We start from the raw sequence: 26,627 nt of genomic DNA, 5'->3' as shown, positions 1-26,627 counted from the left end.
GTTGAAAAGGAAGAGCCACAATGTATCGACCATTTCATCACGAATGAGTATCAATGAAATTATTTTCTGACAGGACGTCAAGTGGATCTTCAGCTGGCGATTGAGAAATTTACTCCGATTCCTAAAACTTCAACAATGTTTTTCCCAAATCACAATAAACGTGTAAAGACACAACAGAATCCTCAGAAGGCGGTGATGATGTAGGACCGAGCAACACCCAACCAAAGACGGTATTGATTGCAGTAGAATTACCTGGGATTGATTGGATCTCTCACTAATATTTGGGGAAGTGAATCAGCTCCACTTAAAAAAACCACATGAGAAGAAATGTCGAACTCATCCTATGCAAGTAAATGACGAAATTTCGATCTAATTTCCGCAGGTAATTCAGGAGGAGGAAGAGGATGAGAAATCTCGGACAAGACTATGGCACGACCCCTCCCGCTTCCGAAGAAAATCTAGAAAACAAAGAAACTTCTACAGAGCCAAATATTTTCTAGTGGGATTTTCCACTAGACTAAACCGGGAACTGAACTCAACTTCATTAGTTAATTTTCAAACCTAAGAAGGAAGCTCTGGATCTGGTTATCGCATAAATGAGAGATCCGGGATCATAAACGGCGCGAAGTTTATGTGGAGTGCTGAATACATCACGAATAGAGAGAACTATTGTACCCAACAGTACTGACTCAGTGGATTCCGTTGAACCGGATAACCCCCTTTCAGCAGCAGAAGAGGGGTCAGAAGAGGGGTAAAGAGAAGTATGTTGTTTATTAGTTTTACAAAGACGATAAACAGCTTTAGAATTAGGGTTATCCCTTCTATGCCGTCCTAGACAATTGAAACAACGCGAATTTTCTCTGAGATATTTATACTTGTTACTCAAACTCATATTGCGATATTTCGAACATTGATGAATGCAGTGCGAATCTTTGCACAGCGAACAAGCCAAAGCTCTACTGGAGGAGGCTGCCAAGGACGACTTTTGCTAAGAATTTACCAATAATGAACTCGAACTGGAAACTTTCTTCTTTGTACCAGGGTTTTCTGAAGTTTTAGAAATCTCTTGTATGCGAATTTGCTCTGTCACGAACACTATCAAATGCTCATAAGTCGGTATACCCTCTACTGAAACCTTATTTTCAAATGCGTGTGGTGTTAGAATCCAAATTGTTCAAAGCAATTGAAAACAACAAAAAATCAGCCAAGTCAAGGCAATTTCAAGGATTTCATTGAATTGACTGCCGTTTCATGAATTTGTAAATACTCCTCAAGAGAAAACAACGATGGATGTAGTGCAGTCTTCAATTGCAATAACTTTGAAAAATATGCGGATGCTATACGTCTAGCGCTGAACTAAGGTATCATAAGCAATTTTATAATTTTCCGGTATGAGTTGTAACCCACTTATGAGAGCAAGAGCTTCACCCTTTAAAGAAGTTTTCAAATATTGAAATTTTTGGGTAACATAAATCGATGAATTATTGTGCACCAAAGAATCATACAATGCAATGAACTCCACCATAGCATCTATTCATCCGTCTAAAGAGGGAAGAGAAATTACAGGAAGCATTTGAGAATTTCTTAATGAACTTTTTAGGGTTTTCACTCCCAATCTCTGAAACAAATTCAATTAAAAATGAAATAAACGATTTGTGCCTGCCTAAATTCTTGCACTAATTTGTCAGGAGCAAATTTACTAGAAAAAATTGTTGCCTGACAATGAACTGAAAATGAATAACGTTGAAATTATAATTTTATGTAGTAACGTTTCGGAGTCCATATCAGACTCCTTCATCAGACGAAAAATCTATTTTCGAAAATCTTCTGAATTGTGTATTTTGTTTGACATTAATTGTCAATACATAGAAACAGAGACTTCATAGAAACGTTGATTCATTTAATTTTGAAGGAATCCGGAATCCGGAATACCGGATAACAGTTTCTTCTTCAGTAAATTGATCTAAATATGATCTATTCCTACCGAACAATTTGCCAAATTATTATCTTGATCTAATAGAATACACGTAGACTCTTTAATCATTCGTTTATAATGGTCTGGTTCCGTCTTTAAAATTTTAGTGTTATTTCAATCCATCATGTGGTCACCCGATTGTCGATTGATTTCTCTATTTTTAATATTATTTTTATGTTTGTGTTTTCTTATTTCTAGAGGTCTAGACGTTTCACCTGTGTATAAGTTTTACCACAAATATAGGGAATGTTGTCTAGACCTCTAGAAAATAGAAAACGCGAACATAAAAATAATATTAAAAATAGAGAAATTAATCGATCACAGATCGCAGATCATATTTGTTCTAATACGGGTGACCACATGATGGATTGGAATATCACTAAAATTTAAATGGCGAAAGCAGACCATTATAAACGAAAGATTGAAGAATCTACGTGTATTCTATTAGATCAAGATAATAATTTGACAAATTGTTCGGTAGGAATAGATCATATTTGGATCAATTTACTGAAGAAGAAACTGACATCCGGTAATTTCAAAATTAAATGAATCAACGTTTCTATGCAGTCTCTGTTTCTATGTATTGACAATTAATGTCAAACAAAAGCCACAATTCATAAGATTTTCGAAAATAGATTTTTCGTGTGATGAAGGAGTCTGATATAGACTCCGAAACGTTACTACGTTAAATTATAATTTCAACGTTATTTATTTTCAGTTCATTGTCAGGCAGCAATTTTTTCTAGTTAATCTACTCCTGACAAATTAGTGCAAGAATTTACGCAGTTTTCAATTGTTTTGGGAGGAATATCATCTCTGCGTCAAAAATCTTCTGCTGATCTTGGTGGAGGATCACCCTCGTTGTTAGAAACCAGTGGTTATTCAGTAGAAAATTGAAAAAACGGGGAAGAAATTCAAAAAACTTCTGACACTTCAATAGACGATGTATTTAGTCTTTTCTGTAGGTAGTTTTCAATCGTAGATACAACGACCCACACACGTAGACGACAAACCAAACGTAGGGTGGCGTGCACCTGCGTAAGCAGGACGGATCAGACGATGAAGGAACATACGCTGAGCCCGATGGTGATTGAAGTATCAACTACTTCTTCGGCATAGACGCGCGGAAAGGGGTGACAGCAGTGCTTTCCAACACTCGCAGCTATCGATTGGTAAATTTGAGCAATTGAGCGAGAGTGAGAAAGTCATCAGAGGATAACTGCCCCTCGAACAACTGGCGAAATGATACGTCGAGGTTGCGCAAAACCAGGGAAAATAAGAGGTAGTCAGCCAGATCTGGTATGGTCAACACATTGATGGCATTTATGGCGTTATGATCAATTGTTACAACTGAGGCAAAGTGAACAGATGAATCCAATATTTGGTTCACATAAAAATCTGCCAGCAGATGAGGGTTTGGGTAACGGGAGTGAAGCGCTTGATGGGCCAAAGGGTAACTGACCAAATTCAATTTGAAGCCGGAGATGACTTAAGCTGCCTCACCGGAAAGAGCAGAACTTTGAAGGTGAAACTTCTGAACGGGCACCAGGGAATTGTTGTGATGCACTAGAGCATCGAATAAAGCGATAAATCCATTGCTCGATTTTGCCATAAGAGCAGGGCAGCTCAACCCGAGGAATAGGTGGATCAACAGATGAAGAAGGAGTCGCCGTAAAAAAAGGGATGCCGTAAAAAAAAGGATGCCGTCAGATGACCATGGGCGGCACGAACAAGCATACAAATTTCGAAAAATGCCGCAAATTTTGAAGGTGATTCGTCCCGTTCCAGCTCCTCTAACTGGATTTGGGTGAATCTTAGAGCTTTGTTGATTGGAGGGAAAGCACTTCAAGGATAAGTAGATTTTTCAACGTTATTGTCATTGAAACATTTTTGTCATAGAGAGCGAGACGTCGAAGCGAGTAGACGTGTTGAGTGATTTTTCGATTACACGAGTTTTGTGAATGAGTTTTGTTGTGTTGTGTTGTGTTGAGACTTTTTCTTTATAATAATTGGTGATTTTCGTTCTTTTCTCTCTCATTGATATTTACCACCTTTGTGAAGAAAAAAACTAAAAACGTTTAGCCATGTCGGAGACCTCAGATAATGAGGGTTCCTAAACTCAAATCGCGAAACTGAATGAAAGAGTCCGCCAATTGATTAATGAACTCCGCCTAGCGAAAAAGGAAATAAATAAGCTTTCAGCGCCGAAACCCCCCACATTTGCCGAAATTGCGAGTTCGGCAGCGAGAAATAAGGTCACTTCTGACATTAAGAGGAATCAAGCAACGTTGATTGCTTAACCTCAAAATGCGCCCTCATCTAAACGCGCGCGTAAAGACAGCTCCTCGTCAGACGAGGAAAATACCAAAAAAGCACCTGAAGTGCCTAGAAAAGACAGAATCCCACCCATCTCGATGATGGGCACCTCAGATTGGGTAGAGATTTCTAAAGCACTCTACTTCAATAAATTAAATTATAGCCGCGCAACCGTCAACCGTAGATGATTATAGAAAAATTACCAAATTTTTCGAACACCATGGTAAAGAATTTTTTACCTACCAAATGAAGGAAGAGAAGAAGATATATGCAGTCATCAGGCGTTTACCAATCGACGCTGATCTTGCGTTGATTAAGGACGACCTGATATTCCAGGGAATATCAGACGGTGAGGTGTCCAGAATGACATCGAACAAGACGAAGAAGCCCATACCTCTCTACCTGGTTGAAAACCAGAAAAAGGAAATCTTCGAAGTGAAGCGACTCTACAAACTCTGTATTGTGGTTGAACACAAGAAGAGGCCTGAAAGTCCAAGCCAGTGCTTTAGGTGCCAAAGGTACGGACAAAACAAATGGTCCTTCCCGTGGAGATGCGTGAAGTGCTCAGGAAGCCATAGCAGCAATGACTGCACACTCACCAGAAAAGGTGAAGAGAGAAATGCCACATGCGTCTTATGTGGAGAAGGGGGCCATCCACGAGAAGAGTGAAGAGACCAGCACCAAATCATCCGCATGGCGATACGCCTAAAGAAGTAAGAGATCTTATACGAGAAAATCGAAGACTCAGAAGAATATAATAATAATAATAATAATAATGCTCACCCAAGCGGGGTTAGTGAGAAAGCGCATGAAGTGGCCAACGTCCATGAATGAAACTATTGTGCGCATATATAACTCCATCACGGGACTGGGGCAGAACACGAACAACTATAGGATAGGGCTCCATGAGGAATTCTGCAACGCCTACCCAAATCTCAATGTCACTGAACAACGAGTTGCAGACCAGTACCGCGTAATTCTGAGAAATGAACTAATACCAACGGCCCGAATCGACGCAATTAAACGAGAACTTCAGCGTCCGCCTGCAATAGAGAATAACACCAACACCTCTGATGAAATTCACATGCCTGGGCAACAACAGGCAGAACAAACTGATACTGAAAGTCCATCTTGCAACGCAAGTGAGCCTGAACACCAGGACGATAGGGAAGAGCTCCACCGACAAGTTGACTCTGACATGAGGAGATACTTTGCCGAACTGGAAGGAACAGATCCTCTTCATCGAGTAGCACCTCCAAGACTCAATACATCCAAGAAACTGTCACTGATAATCGACATCTTGAGTAAGGACGTTTTACCTGAATACCTACAAAACGGAAGTTCATTGGAATATCTGCATCTAGTTTTTCACTGTGCAGCGCTGACGACAGCGAAAACCATGGGGGCAAAAATTCGCCGAACGAACAATGATGGTCCAAAATTACACAAATTACACGCGCCAGCATGGCAGAAACGTCTTCAACACAAAACAGAAAGGCTAAGAAGAGACATTGGACGACTGACGGAGTACTTGAACGGGAATCGAGGAAGAAAGGTTGTGAAAGCTGCCAAAGAGATCATGGATAGAAACAGGACACACACAGAACGAGAGACGGAGAATGCTACAGCTCACCATTGCCTCGACACTCTGAAGCAAAAATTAAGTCTGTATGCAGAACGCCTGAGGAGATATAAAAGCAATTATAGCCGTAAAAGAGACAATAATTCATTCGAAAATTCGGAAGAATCTTTCTACCGGTCACTCACATCGTCGGATGGAGAAAATGGAAAGTTACCACCAAAGGAAGCCATTGAACAATTCTGGACCAAACAATTATCAACGAAACCTCAGTTCAATGGAGATACCGGATGGATTGAAGATGAAAAATCTGAAGCTATAAAATATGAGCCGATGCAGCATAACATGATCACAATTGAAGAAGTAAAATCAGCTATCAGAGGACTGCACAACTGGAAAGCACCTGGGCCTGATGGATTACAGAACTTCTGGATCAAGAAACTTTGGATCATGCATGACAAATTGACCTCCGCAATAAATGATGTCATTGAAAATCCTGAAAGAATGCCAGTATTCCTTACACATGGCACAACATACTTGTTACCTAAAGACCAAAGGAATACAGAAGACCCATCCAAGTACCGACCAATCACATGTCTTCCAACGGTGTACAAATTAATCACATCGTGCATTTCAAACCGAATTCACAACCATTGCGAAAGGAATAACATCATCGCCATGCAACAGAAAGGATGCACCAAAGACAGCCGGGGGTGCAAAGAACAACTAATAATAGATTCAGTTATCTGCAATCAAGCGTTCTCCAAGCGAAGGAATCTTTACGCTGCGTACATAGACTACAAAAAAGCATTCGATTCTATACCTCACGAATGGCTCTTGACGATCTTGAAGATTTACAAGGTGGATCCCAATATTGTTAAGTTCCTGAAAAACGCCATGTCAACCTGGCGTACTAGTCTTCAAATGATAGCAGCAGATTGCTCCATTACGACAGGACCTATTCCAATAAGACGCGGAATTTTCCAAGGAGACTCGCTGAGCCCTCTGTGGTTCTGCATGACCCTGAATTCCTTGTCTCATAGATTGAATGCTACAGACTACGGATTTTCCATCAAGATCGGCAGTAAAACTATGATGAAACTGAATCATCTCCTTTACATGGACGACTTGAAACTCTTCGCATCTACCAAAAAACAAATGCAATTGATGCTGAAAATGGTGGAAAGATTCTCGGAAGACATCAAAATGAAGATTGGACTAGAAAAATGTCGACTGCTAAACATAACGAGAGGAAAAATAGAAGATGGTACGTTCAAACTCAGGGAAGTTGCAGAAATTGAAGCATTAAAGGAAGGGGACACATACAAGTATCTAGGCATAAAACAGGCAAGAGAAATCAATCAGACCCAGATGAAGAAAGAGTTAACGGAGGAGTTCACCCGAAGATTGAGGAGGACAATGAGAACTGGTCTTAACAGCAAGAATCTGATAAAAGCGATTAACACCTACGCTTGCTCGGCGCTGAGCTATTCATTTGGTATTATCTCTTGGACGACCACCGATTTAGCAGCTTTACAGAGAAAAATAAGGACGATGCTGACTAAACACAATAAACATCACCCCAAAAGCTCAATAGAACGGACAGAGCTGCCACGACATCTTGGGGGTAGAGGAATTGTTGATTTGTCCAACCGTATGTCCCAGGAAATTGAAGGACTTCGAAAATATTTCTTGAGCAAGGCAGCTTCGTCAGAACTCCATCGAGTAGTTTGTGTTGCTGATAGTTCTACACCATTAAAGCTACAACAGGATCACTTGGAAACCGTCGAACACTCTGCAGAAAGTAAAATGCAGAAACTGATTGGCAAACCTTTGCATGGGAGGCACCAGAACGAGGTCAACCATGATTACGTCGACATATCTGCGTCGAACTACTGGTTGACTTACGGAAGGTTGTTTCCTGAGACAGAGGGCTTCATGCTCGCCATCCAGGATCAGGTGATTCCAACAAGAAATTACATGAGATACATCGCCAAGGATGCCTCAGTGGCGGACGATAGCTGTCGTTATGTCTGTGCGACACATGAAACTATCCAGCACATCACCGGGGGATGTCAGAAGTTCGCGGGCACGGAGTACAAAAATAGACATGATGCTGTTGCCAAAATTCTTCACCAAGAATTGGCACTAAACACCAACTTCTAACTTCGAAAAGGGTTCCTTATTACAATTACCATCCAGATGCTGTGCTGGAAAACGAACATCACAAGCTCTACTGGGATCGCACGGTTCTCACAGACCGAAAAATAACCCACAATAGACCAGACCTCATATTGCTCAATAAGGATGAGGACAGAGCACTATTCATCGACGTGGCAATTCCAAATAATACCAATCTTCTAGATAGGCACACTGAAAAAATTTCAAAATACAGAGATCTCGAGGAACAGACCAGAAGACAGTGGAACCTGAAAGATATCAAGACCATCCCTATTGTCATTTCATCTACAGGCCTGATACCGAGGAAACTATTGGAGAACTTGAGGAAACTTCAGTTGGACGAAAATATCTATAGAGTCATGCGGAAGGCGATACTGCTCGGAACGGCGAGAACTGTACGCAAGTACATGGAGAATGCAGAGGAAGACCGTCTGCTGCGACAGGAAGTGCGGGTGGAGCAGGAGTCCTACCTACAGCAGGGAGGCGAGGAGCGACCCGGACCCGACCACCACCACGAGCCCGAAAACCTGGAAAGGGCTCCAACAGAGCTTAATCCTTTTGATATCTGAGATATCTGGGATTAGTGAATTTTCCTCTGGAGAGGAGTGTGAAAGCCGCAAGGCTAAAGTCATAATAGTAATAATTGATCCTGTTAGACATCAAACAATGTATAGGACAAGTCACAGAAATCAGACCATTACAATTGATCACATAAATATTCACTAACCGAGTAATAACAATTCTCTAAGAGCAATTCTTTGACCACTTTCTTGAAATTCTTCAGACTAAGAGATCTTATATTCGCAGGAAGATTATTAAAAAGCTTAATGCATTGATAAGATGGTGACATCTGGTACTTAGATGTTCTGTGTTTTGGAAATGACAGCACTGTTTTATTTCGGGTGTTGTAATTGTGAAAAGCAGACAGCTTCGTCAGATGGTTTTCATTTTCTTTGGCATATACCAGGCACTTGAGGATGAATATGGAAGCGACAGTCAAAATATTGTTCCTCTTGAAAACCGGTTTACAAGAACTGCGAGGTGCAATACTGAACATCATACGTATAATCCTCTTTTGGGTTATGAAAACTCTACCAACGTCCGTTGAGTTCCCCCATAGCATAATATTATAAGAGATATGACTGTAAACAAGACTATAGTAGACATTCATTAGTGATTGCAGAGGAACAATATCTTTTATTCTACTGATCGCGTAGTATGAACTATTAAGTTTCTTGCAGACATCATCTACATGTAAGCTCCACCTTAGGTTTTCGTCTAAATGAATCCCGAGAAATTTTGCATGGCTTTCAGCTTGTATCACATTATCCGAGTACCGCAATGTCATCCTATTCAGATCATTACTCCGATTTTGAAAATGAATGAACTCCTTCTTATTAATATTAATCATAATATTATTTTGTCTGCACCAATCTACAAAACAGTGCAGCTGACATAACACCTGTAATTCCTCAAAGGAACCTGCACTAATCACCACCGAAGTATCATCGGCGAACAATATCAATCTCAGTTTTTCGAGAAGAAGACGGATATCAGGGATACCCGTTATCAAAATAAACATTTTTCTCAGATTCACAGGCAGATCGTTAATAAACAATAAAAATAGAAGTGGTCCCAGCACAGATCCCTGGGGAACGCCCGAATTAACGCTACGCTCTCGTGAAAATGAGTTGTGAACCCTGACAGATATACAGTCCCTGGCCAGTTTATTAGACGCACTGAGGGTTTTTTTTTATAATAAGAAATGGATCACGCCTTCACAGTAAGGCAGGTAAATAATAAACGAATTAATTCAGATGCATAACATCCGCAGATAATTAAATCAACGAATGCTACGATCTAAATCGAACTAACAAACTACCATCGCTCGAAGTATTACCAGAATTTTCATTTCGTGTTTTTTTTTATATTTACTGGTATTGCCCGAGGAAGAAGCAGAATATTTGAATTTCATTTCCACAGAATGTCAGTTTTATCTACGACTCTCATTTAATTGTTCTATTTGGCATTTATTTTTGATGTTGAAGTATTAGTACTAACGTATGAGTCAGTACTATGTCTTCCAGTGGACGTCTTGCATTCTGCAGGTGCGAACGTTATTTCGATAATCCACATATGAAATCATCATCCTCGAATGCAGCAAACCAAACAATTCTGCATTGATAGTATGAAGCTCTCTTAGCTACACAGGGTGGCTCAGCAAAATATTAGAATTTCATGTTTAATCATCAATAAATCAATATTTTTTATTGAGTATGATATATTATATGTGAAAACCATTTACAGATGAAGAATATATAACATATACATTCAATTTAATAATTCAATATTCAAAAAACAATAACCTAATAACAAATTTCAAAGCGTGTTTAATTGAGATTTTGCATCGAATCAATGCGTCTAATAATATGGCCAGGGACTGTAGTTCTTCCTTCGAGATAACTTCGAATCCAGGTTGAAAATATACCCCTGAATCCAATGTTGTAGCATTTATCGATCAAGAACTCGAAAAAAAGGCTATCGAAAGCTCGGGATAAATCGAAAAACAACCCGGCGACGAACAAGTCCCTATCGAGGCATTCGTGGACGTACTCGACAAAAAATAGGGCCGCCGTGTGAGTTGAGCGACCAGTCCTGAACCCGTGTTGTGCAGTATCTAGTATATTGTACTTATCAATAAAGCTAATCATTCTGTTAAAAACAATTCTTTCGAAAACTTTAGAAAACACGCTGAGAATAGAAATAGGCCTACAGTTAGCAATGTCATGCACATCATTTTTCTTGTGGACAGGTAAATTAATAGCTTTCTTCAAAAGATTAGGGAAAACACCCGAGCTTATAGAAAAATTAATGATGTATGCGAAATGTGGCGCTATGTCAGCCGCTATTATCTTCAATAAACGAGCAGAAATGAAGTCAAACCCTGTACTCTTTTTGTTCTTTAGACTTTTATTTACATCGACAACTTCATTATCCAGAACAGGTTGAAAAAAAAAAGTTATTGTTCAATATTGGTGAGACGGTGGACGAAATCGACAAGTTAGACCCATAATAATTGAGCAAAGTTTTTTCGGTAACTGAGGAGAAATATTCAGCAAAAATGGACGGCAGATTATCAGGGTTGACATATGACATACCATCAATAATTAACTCAAAGGGTTTGCAATTCTTTGACTTCCGGCCAGTTTGGAGATTTACTAAACTCCACAGTGTTTTGTTTTTGTTATCAGAGGTTTCGATGACATCGCGTTAATATCGAAATTTCGTCTTTTTTATCATTGTAAGAGCTTTCGGCCTTTCTATAGTTCTCGTGGGTAGAGTAACTTTTCAGATTAGCATACAACCAGTATAGATCATTCAGTTCTCGTTTTGCCATGATTATTTCTGGAGTGATCCACCGCTTGTCGCTTCTAGAAAGACTAGTGCAGTTCATCAATGGGCAAAAATTTTCAAAACCTTCTTGTATCAGGGACAAAAATGACTTAAAGCATTCATCAACATCTTCATCACAACTTTTCATGTAATGTGTGAAATTGTCCAGGTTCTGCGGGCTCAAATTCTTGACCAGTTTGATCTGAGGACTACTGACTGGACTGAAACTCAGTGGGAACAGAAATGAAAAAACCCGGTGATCACCAATGTGAGCCTCATAAACCTCGACAATAGTGTTGGGAAATTGTAAATTGCACAATATATAGTCAATTTTAGATACACTCGTGTGACCATTAATATTCGTGAATACTCTAGTGGGTTCACGCGATGAAATATGCAAATTGTAGCATTCAAGTAAATCAATAAACAACTTGTGTATACCAGTGCCTGGCCGGTATACACTAAGAACAACACATTGAGTATCCTCAGACTCCACTATTGTTCCACACACTTCAAAAACCATCTCCTGAGAATATCGTGAGACGTATAGTTTCTTGATAGGTAAGTTTTCTCTCACGTAGATCATTGATCCTCCATGCAACCTATTGACATGACAATATTGATCTGCTTGCAAATATCCAGGGATGATCATGGTTTTAGCACTTTCAGGGTTACACCAGTGCTCGGCGATACTGATGATGTCAGGCTTTTTTCCGTTGAAAAGGACCTCAAGATTACCTAGTTTGTTTGAAAGGCCTTGTAAGTTTATTTGAAGAATCAGAATGTGTTCACCTGTTGTAGTAGGTAAAGTAAGTTCTGTTTCTGAATTCGACTCCTTGAGCGGTTGTCTTGCTCCTCTTGTCGCGCCCTGTACCGGTGCCAGATGTTGGACTTTAGTACTGTGCTGTGTTGTCTCGAGGTGTTTGTTTCTTCCGAAAAAATTGTCCACCAAAGGAAAACTCTCTCAGACATATTCCTTGAGGCCAGAAGGATTAATTGAAAACTCTGTCGTAGGATTCTTTGGTTTGTAGGCCAATACTGAATGCAGAGTTTTGACCCTGACAATTCAGCTTCTTCACCACAATTTGCTCCTTAACACCCTCATTCTGCAAGCAGAATATCTTCCTCAGACACCTCCTTTCCAGCGATTTTTCCGACATAAATCCATTGCCTACGTGTTGCGCCTCGAATTAGCATATTATCGTCATCTATACATTTCGTTCCATAACAAGTTTTATTATGAGATGGTTTCTTTTTAAGCCTTTTCCCTTTTACTGTAGACCAACCATCTTCAGAATCTCCTTTGTTTATATTCGCCTCGGTTGCCTAGGCAGATGAACATTTGTCATTCAAGTTTATCATCTTATTTACAACACTTGGTGGCGCCGGTGGCGTTTGCCTCAGGGTGGGCATTCCTTGCGTACGCTTCTTAACCGCAGAATTATAACGGGAATTCCCTGATGTCGGATAAGCGTCATATCCACTATCAATATTATCACATTTATCACCTTTGGTTTTATCACTACTTTTTGTTTCATGTGTGTTTGTTTTTGTTTGGTTCTGAAGGAATTGAACCTTTTCATGAAGTAATTCGTTATATTCAGCAGTATATCGGATGAATAAAAATGATCTGAATAGAAGGAACCTCAACCGACATAGCCAAGTTCTGAAAAATGCCCTGAAAGATCTAAGAACAAGCAGATGGAACAAAAGAGTTCAAGAACTGAATACAATTGATCATTCTGCATGGAGAATGCAAAAAAGGCTACGGGGAGAAAAGACTAAAATTCCACCCCTACACGGAGAAAGGGGAATGGCGTATAGCAATACTGATAGGGCAGATGCATTGGCGGACTCGATCAAACGAGAATCGTGAATAAATAACAGGATAGACGACGATAATGAAGATTTGGAAGAACTGGTTGAAGAAAATGATGAAGAAATGGATGAATTACCAGCGACTGCTGAAATGGACAAGCCAAGATCGCCAAATGAAATCAGGTAAATAATTAGAAGTTTGAAGAAGAGGAAAGCTCCCGGAAGCGATAAAATAACGAATGTTATGTTAAAGAAATAACCTAGAAAAGGTGTAGCCGCTCTAACAAATATCGCCAATGGAATTATGAGGACAGAACACCACCCAGAAAAATGGAAAACAGCAGAAGTCATAGTACACAATAAGCCATTCAAAGAGAAGAAGTTCCCACAAAACTACAGACGGATAAGTCTACTGTCGGCATTAAGAAAAGTAGTAGAAAGAATTATAGCCACGAAGCTAAATGAGGAAACCGAAAATCTGAAACTAATACCACCAGAACAGTTCGGAGCATTCAACAGAGCAACAATTATTAAAGCTCACAGAATACATTATAGAGGGATTCCAAAATGAACAAGCTACAGGTCTTGTTTTACTGGACGTCGCTAGAGCATTCGACAGAGTATGGTATGAAGGATTAATATATAAAATTAGATGTGCTGGATATTCGATCAAAATATGCAAGTTGATCAGGAATTATCTCAAAAATAGAAGATTTTACGTGAAAGTGGGAGGAGCTCCCCAACAAGAGATATAGAGGCTGGAGTACCCCAAGTATCAGTACTTGGGCCACTTCTGTACAACATATACATCCACGATATTCCGAAAAATCAAAGAACCATGCTAACTTTATATGCTGACGACACAGGCATAGCAACTCGACACCGCAACCCAGAAGTAATAGAACGAGTTCTACAAGAGACGATTGACGAAACAAATGACTGGTGCATAAAGTGGAAAATCAAGCTCAATGGACAAAAGAGCCAAGCAATATTACTACAGAAGAGAAGACTGCGACCCACAACAAAACTGGATGTTGACGGCGAAGAAATCGACTGGAAAAATGAAGCCAAATATTTAGGAATAACGCTTGACAAAGGACTTACCTGGAAAAGTCATATCAAACAAGCAATCGACAAAACGAAAGCAGCGATGAATAGACTTTATCCTCTGATAGGAAGAAGAAGCCACATGTCGAAAGAGACAAAATTGAAGATAATCAAAGCCGTTGCTAGGCCTCAACTGACTTATGGATCAGTTGCCTGGGGTTTCGCGGCAAAGAGCCATATCAAAAGAATTCAGGCCACTGAAAACAAGCTGCTTCGATGTGCAACAGATGCACCTTGGTTTGTCAGGAATAGACAGATAGACACGAAACGGAAAACCATAAAGGAATTCATGAACAGAAAAGCAGAGAAATTATTCGAAACAGCGAAAAACCATCCGAATCAAGAACTCAGGAGACTAGTGGACTACGACCTAGAGGAAGACAAAAGGAGAATGCGAATTTACCGAAGGAGACCAAGAGATCAATTGAAAAGCGATTAAAATAACAACAGAAACTTATTGAAAAATTCAATAAATTGTTAATCCAACAGAGGATAAACACATAAATCCCAGCACAATAGTGTGCGAGAAGAAAAACTAAAAAAAAAAAATTTTTGTATCTCTTTTTCGCCCAAAACTGGACTCAACAGTTGAAATATATGTGTTTCTTCATTATTTTCGATATCAATCACAATCGAAAATACGTGAATTGTAAGGATTAATGAGCAAAACGACAGTTTTGGAGTGACAATTATATCAATTAAATCCGTTCCATTTTAATTGTATATAAATCGGCAACGGTAATTCGTAGAGATGAACTTATTGCAGATTTGAAAAGAATACGCAGGATTATTTTGCTATAAAGGCTTCTTTAGTTTTTCGCAAATCTTTCTCTTACCTTGAAAATCTTTCTATATCTTTCTTTCCTCAGGATACCTTCTTGCGTCGAGTTTCGGCTACAGCTCCTCAATGAATCAAAAATAAATGCGAAGTTTCATCGTGCGAAAACATCTTTTTCAAAGCTTTTCAATGAGTTTTTTTTTATGATAAATCAAAAAGGTCTATTACGTTCACAACAAGAAACAGTCAATCCGTAAAAATAATTTGTTACAAAACCTTCTTTATTTCAAGAAACAAAATCATATCTATGTTTCTAACGGAAGGAAAGACAATACAGATATATTAGAATTAGAATATTAGAATAGAATTTACATATACCGCTGCATGTCGCTAACGGTTTGAAATGGAAAAAAATTATATTTGAATAAAATATTTCAATACATTATCTTTCGGATAGAATAATAAAAATTGAACCTTGGATAAAAATATTGACAGCGCGGCGACGGCTGACGTCTTCATTTTTTCAGCATATTTTTGCGTTACTTTTCGTAATAAATTACGAAGGGTAAAACGTTTCAAAACGTCGATCCGTCGATCGTCGATCCGATAAAGTGTCACTTTATGTGTCAGAATTGGAAAAACGTATTTTTCTATGGGTCATCCAAATAACTACTGTAATTACTCACTTGTTCTACAATCGAGGCTAAACGACCTAAAGCTAATCCGTGTTCATCTTCTCGTGTAATTACTGCACTCCCTAATTTGACAACCAGTCTTCTGGCATACTTGAGCTGACTACGATCTGAAAATGTGGTCTGTCTTTTTTCCATCATCGTTTTCGTCTGAAAATTAAGAAGAATGTATTTATTTTCTGATGAAACCATTCTCATAAGGTCGTAACTTGAAATGGAAATTATTGTACTCAGCGACTACGGAATATTTGTTACGGAACTCATATTTTCATTCGGAAATTATCTTGGGTCTTTTTTCATCTTCAGAGAAAAAAAAAGTAAATGGAAATATTCTGTTGATGAATTTTTCAGCCACTTCATCGAGTAGGTACATATCCAAATATTGCTGTAGATCATCACTTTTTCCAAAGTACTGTTTCGTGATGTGTTAGTGTTCTCCGTAAAACAGGTATGTTCAAAGAAAATAATGAAGTGGTCGACCAAAGAATAGAACCATAGACTTAATGAGCAATGTTGAAATGTTGATGACGAAAGCACCAGGAACCTCTCTTTGGGTTTTCTCAACTGCCTGGAATCTCTGTTGGCTAATGCCTCACGATTTTGAAAGCAGACATTGTTTTTTTTCTAAATAGATTGTCGTGTTATAAAAAATTGAAGATAGTATCCCAAAAATTGTAGTTTGTTATGCTCAGTCGAAGGCAATTGGTATGACCTATTTTCTTAGATGAAACGTCATAAAGAAGAAATTATCATGCCTTTGTAGTTGAAATGAATGGTCTTATAGTGATTTTTAACAGGTGAAACGTCTTCAACTCGGAGCAATGGTTTTTAGGATCGGCTCATTCTTCTAGATACCGAACACGAATTTCCTCCAAAATCGTGTTTTCTAACAACTTCTTTTTTTTTCTATATCTGTATTTGAAGAAAACTATTTCAAAAATCTTTATATCTGATGGGAAAAACTGAAATCTGCAATCATTGAAAAAATTCATTATATTAACAACGATACGTTTATTTGAAATCGATTTTTCGAATATGGCGGAAGACTTGGGAATTGTTTAAAGAGGACCGGAACACTTCCAGAAATTACTTCAATTATAGAGTACACTTAAACCTAAAACGCATTCCAATGAAAATCTTGTTTTTTAGTTTCTTCAGTTTAGTTATGGATTTTCATCTAATATTATTGGCACATTAATTCAATATTTCTAGAGAATTGAACAATTTAAGGCTCTCAGTGTGGTTTATCCATATTACAGAAATGAGTATGTATAACTGAAAATAGAAAAAACATAATATCTCGATTCATTCAACATTCGTGTCTCTAACATATGATGAGTATGAGTTAAGGTTAAAATTTACATCAAGAATTGACCGAATTTACGAACTGCTAGTGGACGAATTCAGAAGTTCATTTCCTATTTATTTCTTCATAAGCAGAAATCTCCACCGAAAAGAACCAATAATCGAAATTTATAAACTAATTACAAATGGAACATCTTTTGTCTCTCGGAGAGCATAAATAAAAAAAAGACAAATACACTTGATCGTAGTTGAAAAATATGAAACAAATTCATCATGACATGAGTTCAGCAGAGTCTTTGAGTATTTTTTATTGTATGAGCAGATTGAACACAAAATGGGATCATTGAAGACATATTTATTTTATTATTGATTTTCTTTCTTTTTTAATCTTCATCTCAGGTTACTAGTCAAGTGGTATAACCGGGGGTATAACACAAAAATAATTGAAAAGCGCACAGCAGGCAAACAGAAGTAGCTTTGAACGCCTTCGAACACCACGGCACACATTGATCATTTCAATGCTACAAAGGGACCAAATGTAAAATATCATAGCACCCAAAAAGACAGAATTGTAATAGTGAATAGTTCGAGATCTAGGAACACGAACGACGACCTTCTAGGGACTGTGGAACTGAGGTATAACGAATGAAAGATGATTTATAAGGTATGAATCTAATTCACTATTTACTGTTCTATATGAAAATATTGCATTGCAAAGAACACTCCTCGACTCCAAACTTAGACTTTTATGCCTCACCAAATTGATGACCTTTTTCCTGTCAACCAAATCAGGATGAAACCTGTAATTAAAGGTCTTAACAATTTTGTTTTTTTTTTGGACTCTTTCAATCTTATTGAACTATTAAACGTCTGAGATTATATCAAATTATTTTATTTGATGTTCTTAGTAGCTTGGTGTCAATCGGGAATATACAGGGTACGGTTATGGTCAGTTCTCAAAAGTTGAATTCAGGTATATGCTCTGCAAACGGGTTAAAAGTTTAAATTTGGTTTTATCATTTGGTTATCTATAAGTTTGAAAATATTCCTTCCATTGAATTCTAAGTTATCATTCAATAAAAATGAGTTTCCTTTATTTCTTATGATTTCATATTGATCTACTAAGGTTAATTTGTAATATTTCTCTGTGTAGTATCTTTATGGTCAAGATGGCGCCGAGTGAAAACGATCCGTCAGATCAAGCTAAGAAAACTACTGAAAATTATGAATTTAAATGCAATCAATGCTGTAGAAAAGTAGTATCCGCGGTACAGTGTATAAAGTGTCAAGGGTACTTTCACAATTCTTGCCTTTTACAAGCAGCAAGTCAAAAATCTACTTTCTGCAAACACGAAACAGCGAACGAGGAAGCTCCAGATGGTGACAACCAATTCTGAAATGCAAGTAAAAATACTGAGCATTGAAAACCAATATCTACAACAAATCTTAGTAGAAGTTCAAGAGAAAAACAAAATATTACAAGACTATGTTAACATTTTGAAGGAAAAAGTAAATACAATTGAACAGAAAAAACAAGTAAACAACATAAGAATTTATGGAGACGCGGTCAAATTGAACACAGAAGAGAACGCAAACAAACAAGACGGAGATAGATCCAAAGACCACTAGCCACAGAATAGGAAAGATGACTAGAACTACCCAACAAACGTCAGAGGCAGTGAAGAAGACGATGACAAAGACATGAGAAGGTGAACCCCAGAACAACAAAGAAAAACAAACTTCAACAAACTTTAATGATATCACCACACAGTCCATGAATAAAATTATTAATTTAGTACACGACCAACCATTCCGAAATACCGAAAACGAGACAAATGCGAGTGTTTTTAAAGACGTTACTCACAAGAAGTTTGCCAGACGAAAAAACATAAATGTTAAAAAAAGGACATTCACTTCAGAAGAAAATAACTTTGAGTCAATCAAACCAAACAATGAAAAGAAGCACTGGCTGTTTATTTCTAAAGTTAAAAATTCTGTAACCTCAAAAGATATTAAGGATTACATATCCAACAAGGGCAACTTAAAGACAGAATATACTGTGGTAAATGAATTAGAAATGCAAAACAAAGAAACTCAATACAAAAACTTCATGGTAGGTTTTTCCAATGGAGTCCAAAGAAGAGATCTACAAAAACGACTTTTGGCCTAGCGGAGTTGTATTCTCAAGATTCAACTTTACTCGAGGTAGACATTTTTTGGAGCGAATGACTCAGAGTGGAAAGGGTCAAAAAACTATACACAAAAATTAATACACAAGCAAAACAACCAACAACAACAGCATTGTACTAAAATCAATAGCAAAAAACCCAATCACATCACAGTACTACACCAGAACGGTCAATCGATCGGAAACACTGTAGATCAATCATTTTTTTAGAGAAACACAGAATGTGAGTACAAAAGATCAAAACACCAGAAAAGAATATGAAAATGTTAAAGAAAGAATCAGTAATTATGAAAATCAGTTTAGTATATTACACCAAAATGTATGTTCCGTTGGAAATGCAGTGGAACTTATAGAGCAAACCCTGGAAGGTCATAAGGATGTTCAAGTACTCTGTTTAACTGAACATTGGAAAACAGAAGAACAGTTAGAATTTTATGCAATCAAAGACTTCTCACTTTTGACTTTCTTTTGCAGAAATGAGAAAGAGCATGGGGGAGTTGCTATATATACCAAACATAAATTACAGGCCAGAGAAAGGAAAGACATCAAGAAAATATCGACCAAAGGAAAATTCGAGTGTGTTGGAATTGAATACAGAATTGAAGGATGCAAACACGTTTACATAGCAATTTATAATGATGGAAATGTAAAGATACTTTCAGAAAACTTGGAACCTTTACTGCAGAAAATTTTTAGTGAAAATGCAACAGTCAGTATAGGGGGGGATTTCAATGTCAATATCATGGAAGACTCTACTAAAAAAACTGAATTAATGAGTATGTTTGGAGCATACAACCTAAAACAGACGATCCATCAACCGACAAGGATAACAGCTACAACAGCAACGTGCATTGATAACATATTCACAAATACGGAGCAAATATATGTGACGAGTGTGATTCAAACACATATTTCGGATCACACAGCACAGAAAATAACCTTCAGAATGACAGGGATATGCACAAATAAAGCATTTAAGCGAATACTATCGCAAAGAAACATCCAATCCTTCAAAGAGCTATTGACAGAACAAGATTGGAAGCTTTTGTATGAAATACCTGAAAATGAGGTGAATGAGCAGTTCAATATGTTCCATACCATATATTCAAACCTTTTTGATAGATCGTTTCCACTTTAGGAAGTGTCAATGAAGAAAAAATCCCAAATGAATAATACGGACCCTATTATCAAAAAAACCAAAAATCGACTAGATGCATTATTAGTTCTAAACACTCACAATAATTTATTCAAAGATGAGTATCGTAAAACAAAAATTGAATATGATAAATTATTAAAGAGACAGAAAGGACAAAGATATGAAACATCAATAAAGAATTCGGACAACAAAAATAAAACTTTAGGGACATTAATAAATTCACTTAAGAATAAACCGAAAAGGAAAATTGAATTGAATGGCGAGCCTCAGAAAATCGCAAATGAAATTAACAACTTCTTCATAAGTGCAGCACAAAACTTAACAAAAGATATTCCGGCAATGAATGCGACTAACAATATCAAAGAACGAGACAGATCTATACGCTTGAAAAAACTAACAGAAGATGAAGTACGAGATTTAATTCAATTGATGAAAAATAAATACTCAAGTGGTTTTGATGAAATATCCAACAATATTATAAAACAAACAGCAGAAGAAATAATTCCACCCTTGAAGTATATAATCAACAACTCTTTCACGTATGGCATTATTCCAGATAAATTGAAGATTGCAGTTGTCAAGCCGATCCATAAAAAAGGTGATATGAATAATTACAACAATTATAGACCTATAAGTATCTTGCCAAATTTCTCCAAGATTATAGAAATGGCATTTTGCAGACAAATAATGAAGTTTTTTCTGGAGAATGAAATATTTGGATGCTATCAGCATGGGTACTTGAAAGGAAAGTCTATCAAAACTGCAATTCATCAGTTTATAACTGAAATCATTGAAGCTTTTGAAAACAAGGAGCTTGCCTTGGGTATGTTCCTGGACCTATCTATAAGGCATATGACTGTACTGACACGGAAAAATCGATAAAGAAGTTGGAACTTTATGGAATTCGAGGACCAGCATTGAAATGGGCCAAATCATATTTGTCTCTCAGAAAACAACTAGTAGAAATAGAATCGAATGAGGAAACCAAAAGATCAACTATACAGGATATAATTCTAGGTATACCACAGGGTAGCATAGCCGGTCCCTTTTCTTTATAATATACCTTAATGATTATGGATTAATATTTGAAGCAGATAAAAGTAAAGTGACCACTGTGAACTATGTCGATGACACTAATAAGCTCATAACTGAAAAATACTTCCATGAGCTGAAACAACTATGTGAAATCACATTGGAGAAATCAAAAGAATCGTTTGAACAAAACAATCTGATAATAAATACAGAAAAAACACAATTAATACTCTTCTCACCGACCAACTCAAAGATGGAAGAAATTGATCACATTATATTGAATCAAGTTAAATATGATCTGGCTGAATGCACAAAATTCTTGGGAGTTTATATAGATACAAATCTTAATTGGAAGAGACATATAAACTATCTAGGCGAAAGAGTAACGACATCTATTTACGGTTTTCGTACTATGAAAACAGTGTACCATGCAACTGTAGAATCAAAACTGAGGTTTGGTATCGTATTTTATGGGGCAGGAAATATTAATTCACTTTTTATTGCACAAAAGAAGGCGGTCAGAATAATGAATAATTTGAAACATGGCCAATCCTGCAGAAACGAATTCAAGAAGACAGGAATTTTAACTATCTATGCAATATATATACAAGAGTGTGTCCTCTTCATTAAAGACAACAATAAATTGTTTGAAAAATACGAGAACCAGAAGTCCTTTTACGAGACAAGAAGTGTGGACTATCTCTATCCCAGGTTGAATTTGACAACATCTCAGAGACAGGTTGAATTTAGATGCCTTAAGATATATAACTCACTACCAATAGATATCAAAATTATAAGGGATGAAAAATTTTTCAACAGGAGATTATATAAATTTCTCTTAGAACTGGAGCCTTACAGTCTAGAGGAATTTCTAAGTTGATGTGATTGCACCCATCGGATGTACGTATATTGGTCTTTGTTTTTTGACACTATTTCACTTCGTCTCCACATAACTTGTTATTTTGGATAGGATTTGAAATAAAGAACCATTATTATTATCATTATTAGGTTATATGTTTAGAATTCTCACTATGTAAAAGTGAGACTGAATGAGGTTTATTTTTCCTATGTTCATTCATTAAATACATATATTTAGCATATGTTAAATATATGCATAAGATCTGACAACCGAAATATTTCTGAAGAAAACCGTTATAATGTCGTGGGGGGGCTTTACCGATTGATATTATGTCATTGTTTTCTATCGACCAGGCCTATGTTTGTAGCTGAAACCATATATGACTTGTTTCCAGAATTCATATACATATTTTATAATACGCTCGGCACTGAAGGTCAAAAGCGGAAATTAATTGAAATCGAGGTGTAAGTAAACGACTACCGTGTCGAAAAGTTTTTCTATATTACGAGATTTGAAAATGCAAGCCAAGCAACTTGTGACATTTATTTCTGCTGTATTACACCCTTGTGGAGTAATATTCACTCTCTAGACTTTTTGTTGTATGCGATTCTCATTTGTTTTCAAAATATAGCGTAATCACAAACAAACAAAATTTCCTTTATTAACATGATTTAAATGATCGCGCTGTTTCAACAAATGTTCAAAAATACCCCCATTCTACTTCGTCTGCGATGGGCTCTTGTAACTTTTTTTTGTGATTCATGTTTTTCTTTGACAAGTATTTCTAATGTGCCGTATTAGGACTTCTCGATTGTCGACTTTCACTTTGCACCACATACAACAGTCCAGTGGTGTGAGGACTGGAGATCTTGGAGGTCAACTAATAGGACCACCGCGACTAATACATAGACTATGCATTGTAATATGCAGATGTTAATGTGATTTTTATTCATTTGTTGTACTGATGTTTTGTCCCATTGTATGTTCCAACACATTTTATTTATAAGTGTTATTAATTGAAAAATCTTGTAATCATTTCAGAGCCCTGAAGAAAATTTTAGAATAAAATCGAAACATGTCGGCAATGGTCTAAGAAGTGGTTTTTATTCCAACAACCTGACCTTCAACCCTGTTAAGCGAATTGGTTATCAATAACAAAGGTCTCAAATCAAACCCATTCTAAAACAATTTATGTTTGTTTTATTTACATTAAAAAATAACTGAGTTATGAACCTTTGAAGTTTGCATCTTACAGTAAAAGTTTGCTTTTCCTCTGCATTTGGAGATAATAATTTTGAAAGTGAAGTTCTTTAAAAAAAATTTCCTTACGAGAGATGATAGCCTTGAAAACTGTTTACAAAATGGTCCAAAGACCGATTCCATACCTCGAAAATTGACCGAGTTATCGTCAAAAAACCGAAAAAAAAAATTGGAGTAATTTTCGGAATATAGATTTTCATTGATGTGATGAATCTTCTCCGAACACAAAATTTCACCAACTTCTTCCAGTTTCTTCATTGACATAAGAATACCAAAAATTCGAGAAAACCAACCTTAAAAGTAAGTTGACGAGGTTGATGACGATTGATTAGAACTAATTTAGCATTGATATAATGTTTATTCAAATACTTTGACAGGAAAATAAACTATTATTTTTACTAACTTTCGTTTCAAACAATTACAAATGAACGATAAATACTTCTAAAACTTTCAGGGATGGGCCATGATAGTAACGTAAATGACGATCGTTATATCCAGCTGGCACTTTTATGTTGCAAATGGGCTAAAGAGGCAGAATAACCTGCCAGGAAGGCATTTCAGAACTCCAGAAATATATGTCAGTTTCATGTTGGCTATCCTATATTATCTTCAACTCATTCCGCGATCATCGATGTCACTTCAAGGTCAAAAGCGCTCTTCTAAAAGGGACATATTTCTTCTGACCTCAAAAATAAAAGCAACGAATATTCGATTTCCAAGATCATAGGATCTCATTGAATATAAGGCTTTCAAAGTCAGCGCCAAGGCCGAATTTATCATGGCGTAGTGGATAAAAAACCTTGAAACTTTTTTGGGCAATATTTTCTGTATTTTTTGTGCCGATCGATTATTTTTGCTTGTTTCAAATTGCGGGGGCTTCAAGGTCCGAAGAAAGGCATAAATTAAGGTCATATTTCGAAATTACTGGCTATTTTCATTTTGGACGTCCAAAGTACGAGGTTTCTAACGAAAAAATGCAATTGACCTTGAATATCAGGGTCATGGTCAAAGCCATAGTCTCCATCTGATAGCCAGAAAAAACACTGCAATTTTTGTTCGAAAACTTTTTCTCTAAAATGCTCTCCCGCCAAATTATTCTAACAATTCCGATACTAATGTGATACCCTGTATATTTTTGAAAAAATTGACGTATATCGAAAGAAGCAACGATTTCTGATGAGTGAACATTTCCATAGGGAATATGAATAATCTGATAAAAAAGTTTTTTTCGAAATCGATGCATGTTCCGTGGGTTCCTACATTTCATCATTTTACAGTCTAACTTTAGTCCACTAAAATAATATCAACAGCGTTGTGCACAACGAGCTCCAACACGTGGTTATAATATAAGAATAATTCAGATGCAATGTTGAGAATCCTAAGACTCCTTTCACACCACGGGTTTTTACCGTCGAGTTTTTACCGGAAAACAACGAAAAATTTTTCATAGGGTTTTATCCATACGGTAGGCATATCCAGCACATCCAGCTCTCGTATCTCGCGGCGATAAGCGGCGCCGAAAATGCAATGTTGTTTTTCGGTGCGAAACTAAACCGGTAGACGTGTGGAAGATCCCATTATATCAGTATAACTAGGAATATCCGGTAAGAACCCGACGGTAAAAACCCGATGTTGTGAAATGCGTCTAACTCTCTCTAACTTTATTTCGGATATCTTGCGTTTTTAACAGATGGCCGACCTAACTTGCAGCTATTTTTTAACAGGCAGCCATATATCATCATATTCGAAAAAAAATTAGCTTTAATTTGATATCAAAAACATCCGTGTACGTCATGAACGTAGCTGCGAGGTGAATGTGGCCGAGTGTGCAACGGCAGTTATGGATTTTAGTATTATTTACTTGTATTTTTATGATGTGGATGATATTTTATTTCAAAACGAAGTGAACGAAATTTCTCTTGGAATATTGATTAACATTAATTTGATTGAAATTACATGCAGCCAATTTTGACAGGCTGCGGTGTTATCAGTTTATTCTCCCATCCATAAACGTATGTAAAAATGTATGTTTGACTCTATATGTAATGAACGTAGTGATTCTGCAGCGGGATATCGTACTATAAAAAAGCATTAAGAAATTATACTGACGGGCTTGAATAAACATGTCTTGTATAATATCTCTGTAAAGTTTTTTCAATTATGGTTCTGAAAATTTTGTCAGTAATATGTAAGTAACGGAAATGTGTATCCCATGACGGTAAATTGAATATTGGTTCATATTAATTTCTGATATAAATTGTACAGGGTGGGCAAAATTGGTGATACGTGAACTACAACTTTTTAACCCGACTAGATAGAGAAAAATGAATGTACTATTTATGTCTTCTTTTTTCGAGAAACTAATAATGCCATCAACTGCATTCCTCTATCTTCTTTTGTTTTTGGGATATAGGCCAAAATTTTAATTTGGGCGATTTCAACTTTGGTCCTTATCTCCGTTTCTGTTTGTGCTAGGATGTTGAAATTAAGACACGATACAAACACTTTTTTGAGGCCTTTTCGAAGTTCAGGAGAACTAGAGTGGACTCTGATTGGTCTATTTATAGGAGACTTCGGAAACGCTCATTTATGGAAGTAGCTAAGAAGAACTATCTGTTTGAGGCGATTTGTGTGGGTGGTCGTCGGGATTGACAGGCCCTTTCTGAGCTCAAGGTTACCAGATCCACTGATTCCACCATTTCGGAGGAATTTTCTAATCCGGATTCGATGAACCAGTTTGCTAGTCAATTCAGTCGTAGTTCTGGTAATGATAACTGCTCGAGTTTGATCGACTATTATAATGTTCGAGGACATGACCCTTTCCTCTCTTTTGAGTTCAGATTGGTTTCCGCTTCTGATGTCGATAATACAGGGTCTTTCACGAGGAAGCTCACCCATATTTATACGGGAAACTACTGAACGTATTTTCATGAAATTCAGCACTTATGCTGATATCTATCATTAAAAAAAAAAAGTAAAACATGGAAA

General features: G+C 37.0%; 1 protein-coding gene across 2 annotated transcripts in view; it reads right to left on the bottom strand.

Moving 5' to 3' along the window:
• LOC123314688 (delta-1-pyrroline-5-carboxylate synthase) overlaps window positions 1–26,627 on the bottom strand; it is a 183,707-nt gene that overhangs the window by 127,920 nt on the left and 29,160 nt on the right. For both annotated transcript variants that reach the window (XM_044899992.1, XM_044899993.1), the window contains exon 2: window positions 15,834–15,989. In XM_044899992.1, coding sequence (XP_044755927.1) covers window positions 15,834–15,989 — 156 coding nt within the window. The remainder of the gene's footprint in view (window positions 1–15,833; window positions 15,990–26,627) is intronic.

The sequence above is a fragment of the Coccinella septempunctata genome, chromosome 6 (assembly GCF_907165205.1).
Source record: "Coccinella septempunctata chromosome 6, icCocSept1.1, whole genome shotgun sequence".
Lineage (NCBI taxonomy): Eukaryota > Metazoa > Arthropoda > Insecta > Coleoptera > Coccinellidae > Coccinella > Coccinella septempunctata.
The sequence above is the reverse complement of the archived record's forward strand: the minus strand, read 5'-3'. Positions and strand labels throughout refer to the sequence as shown.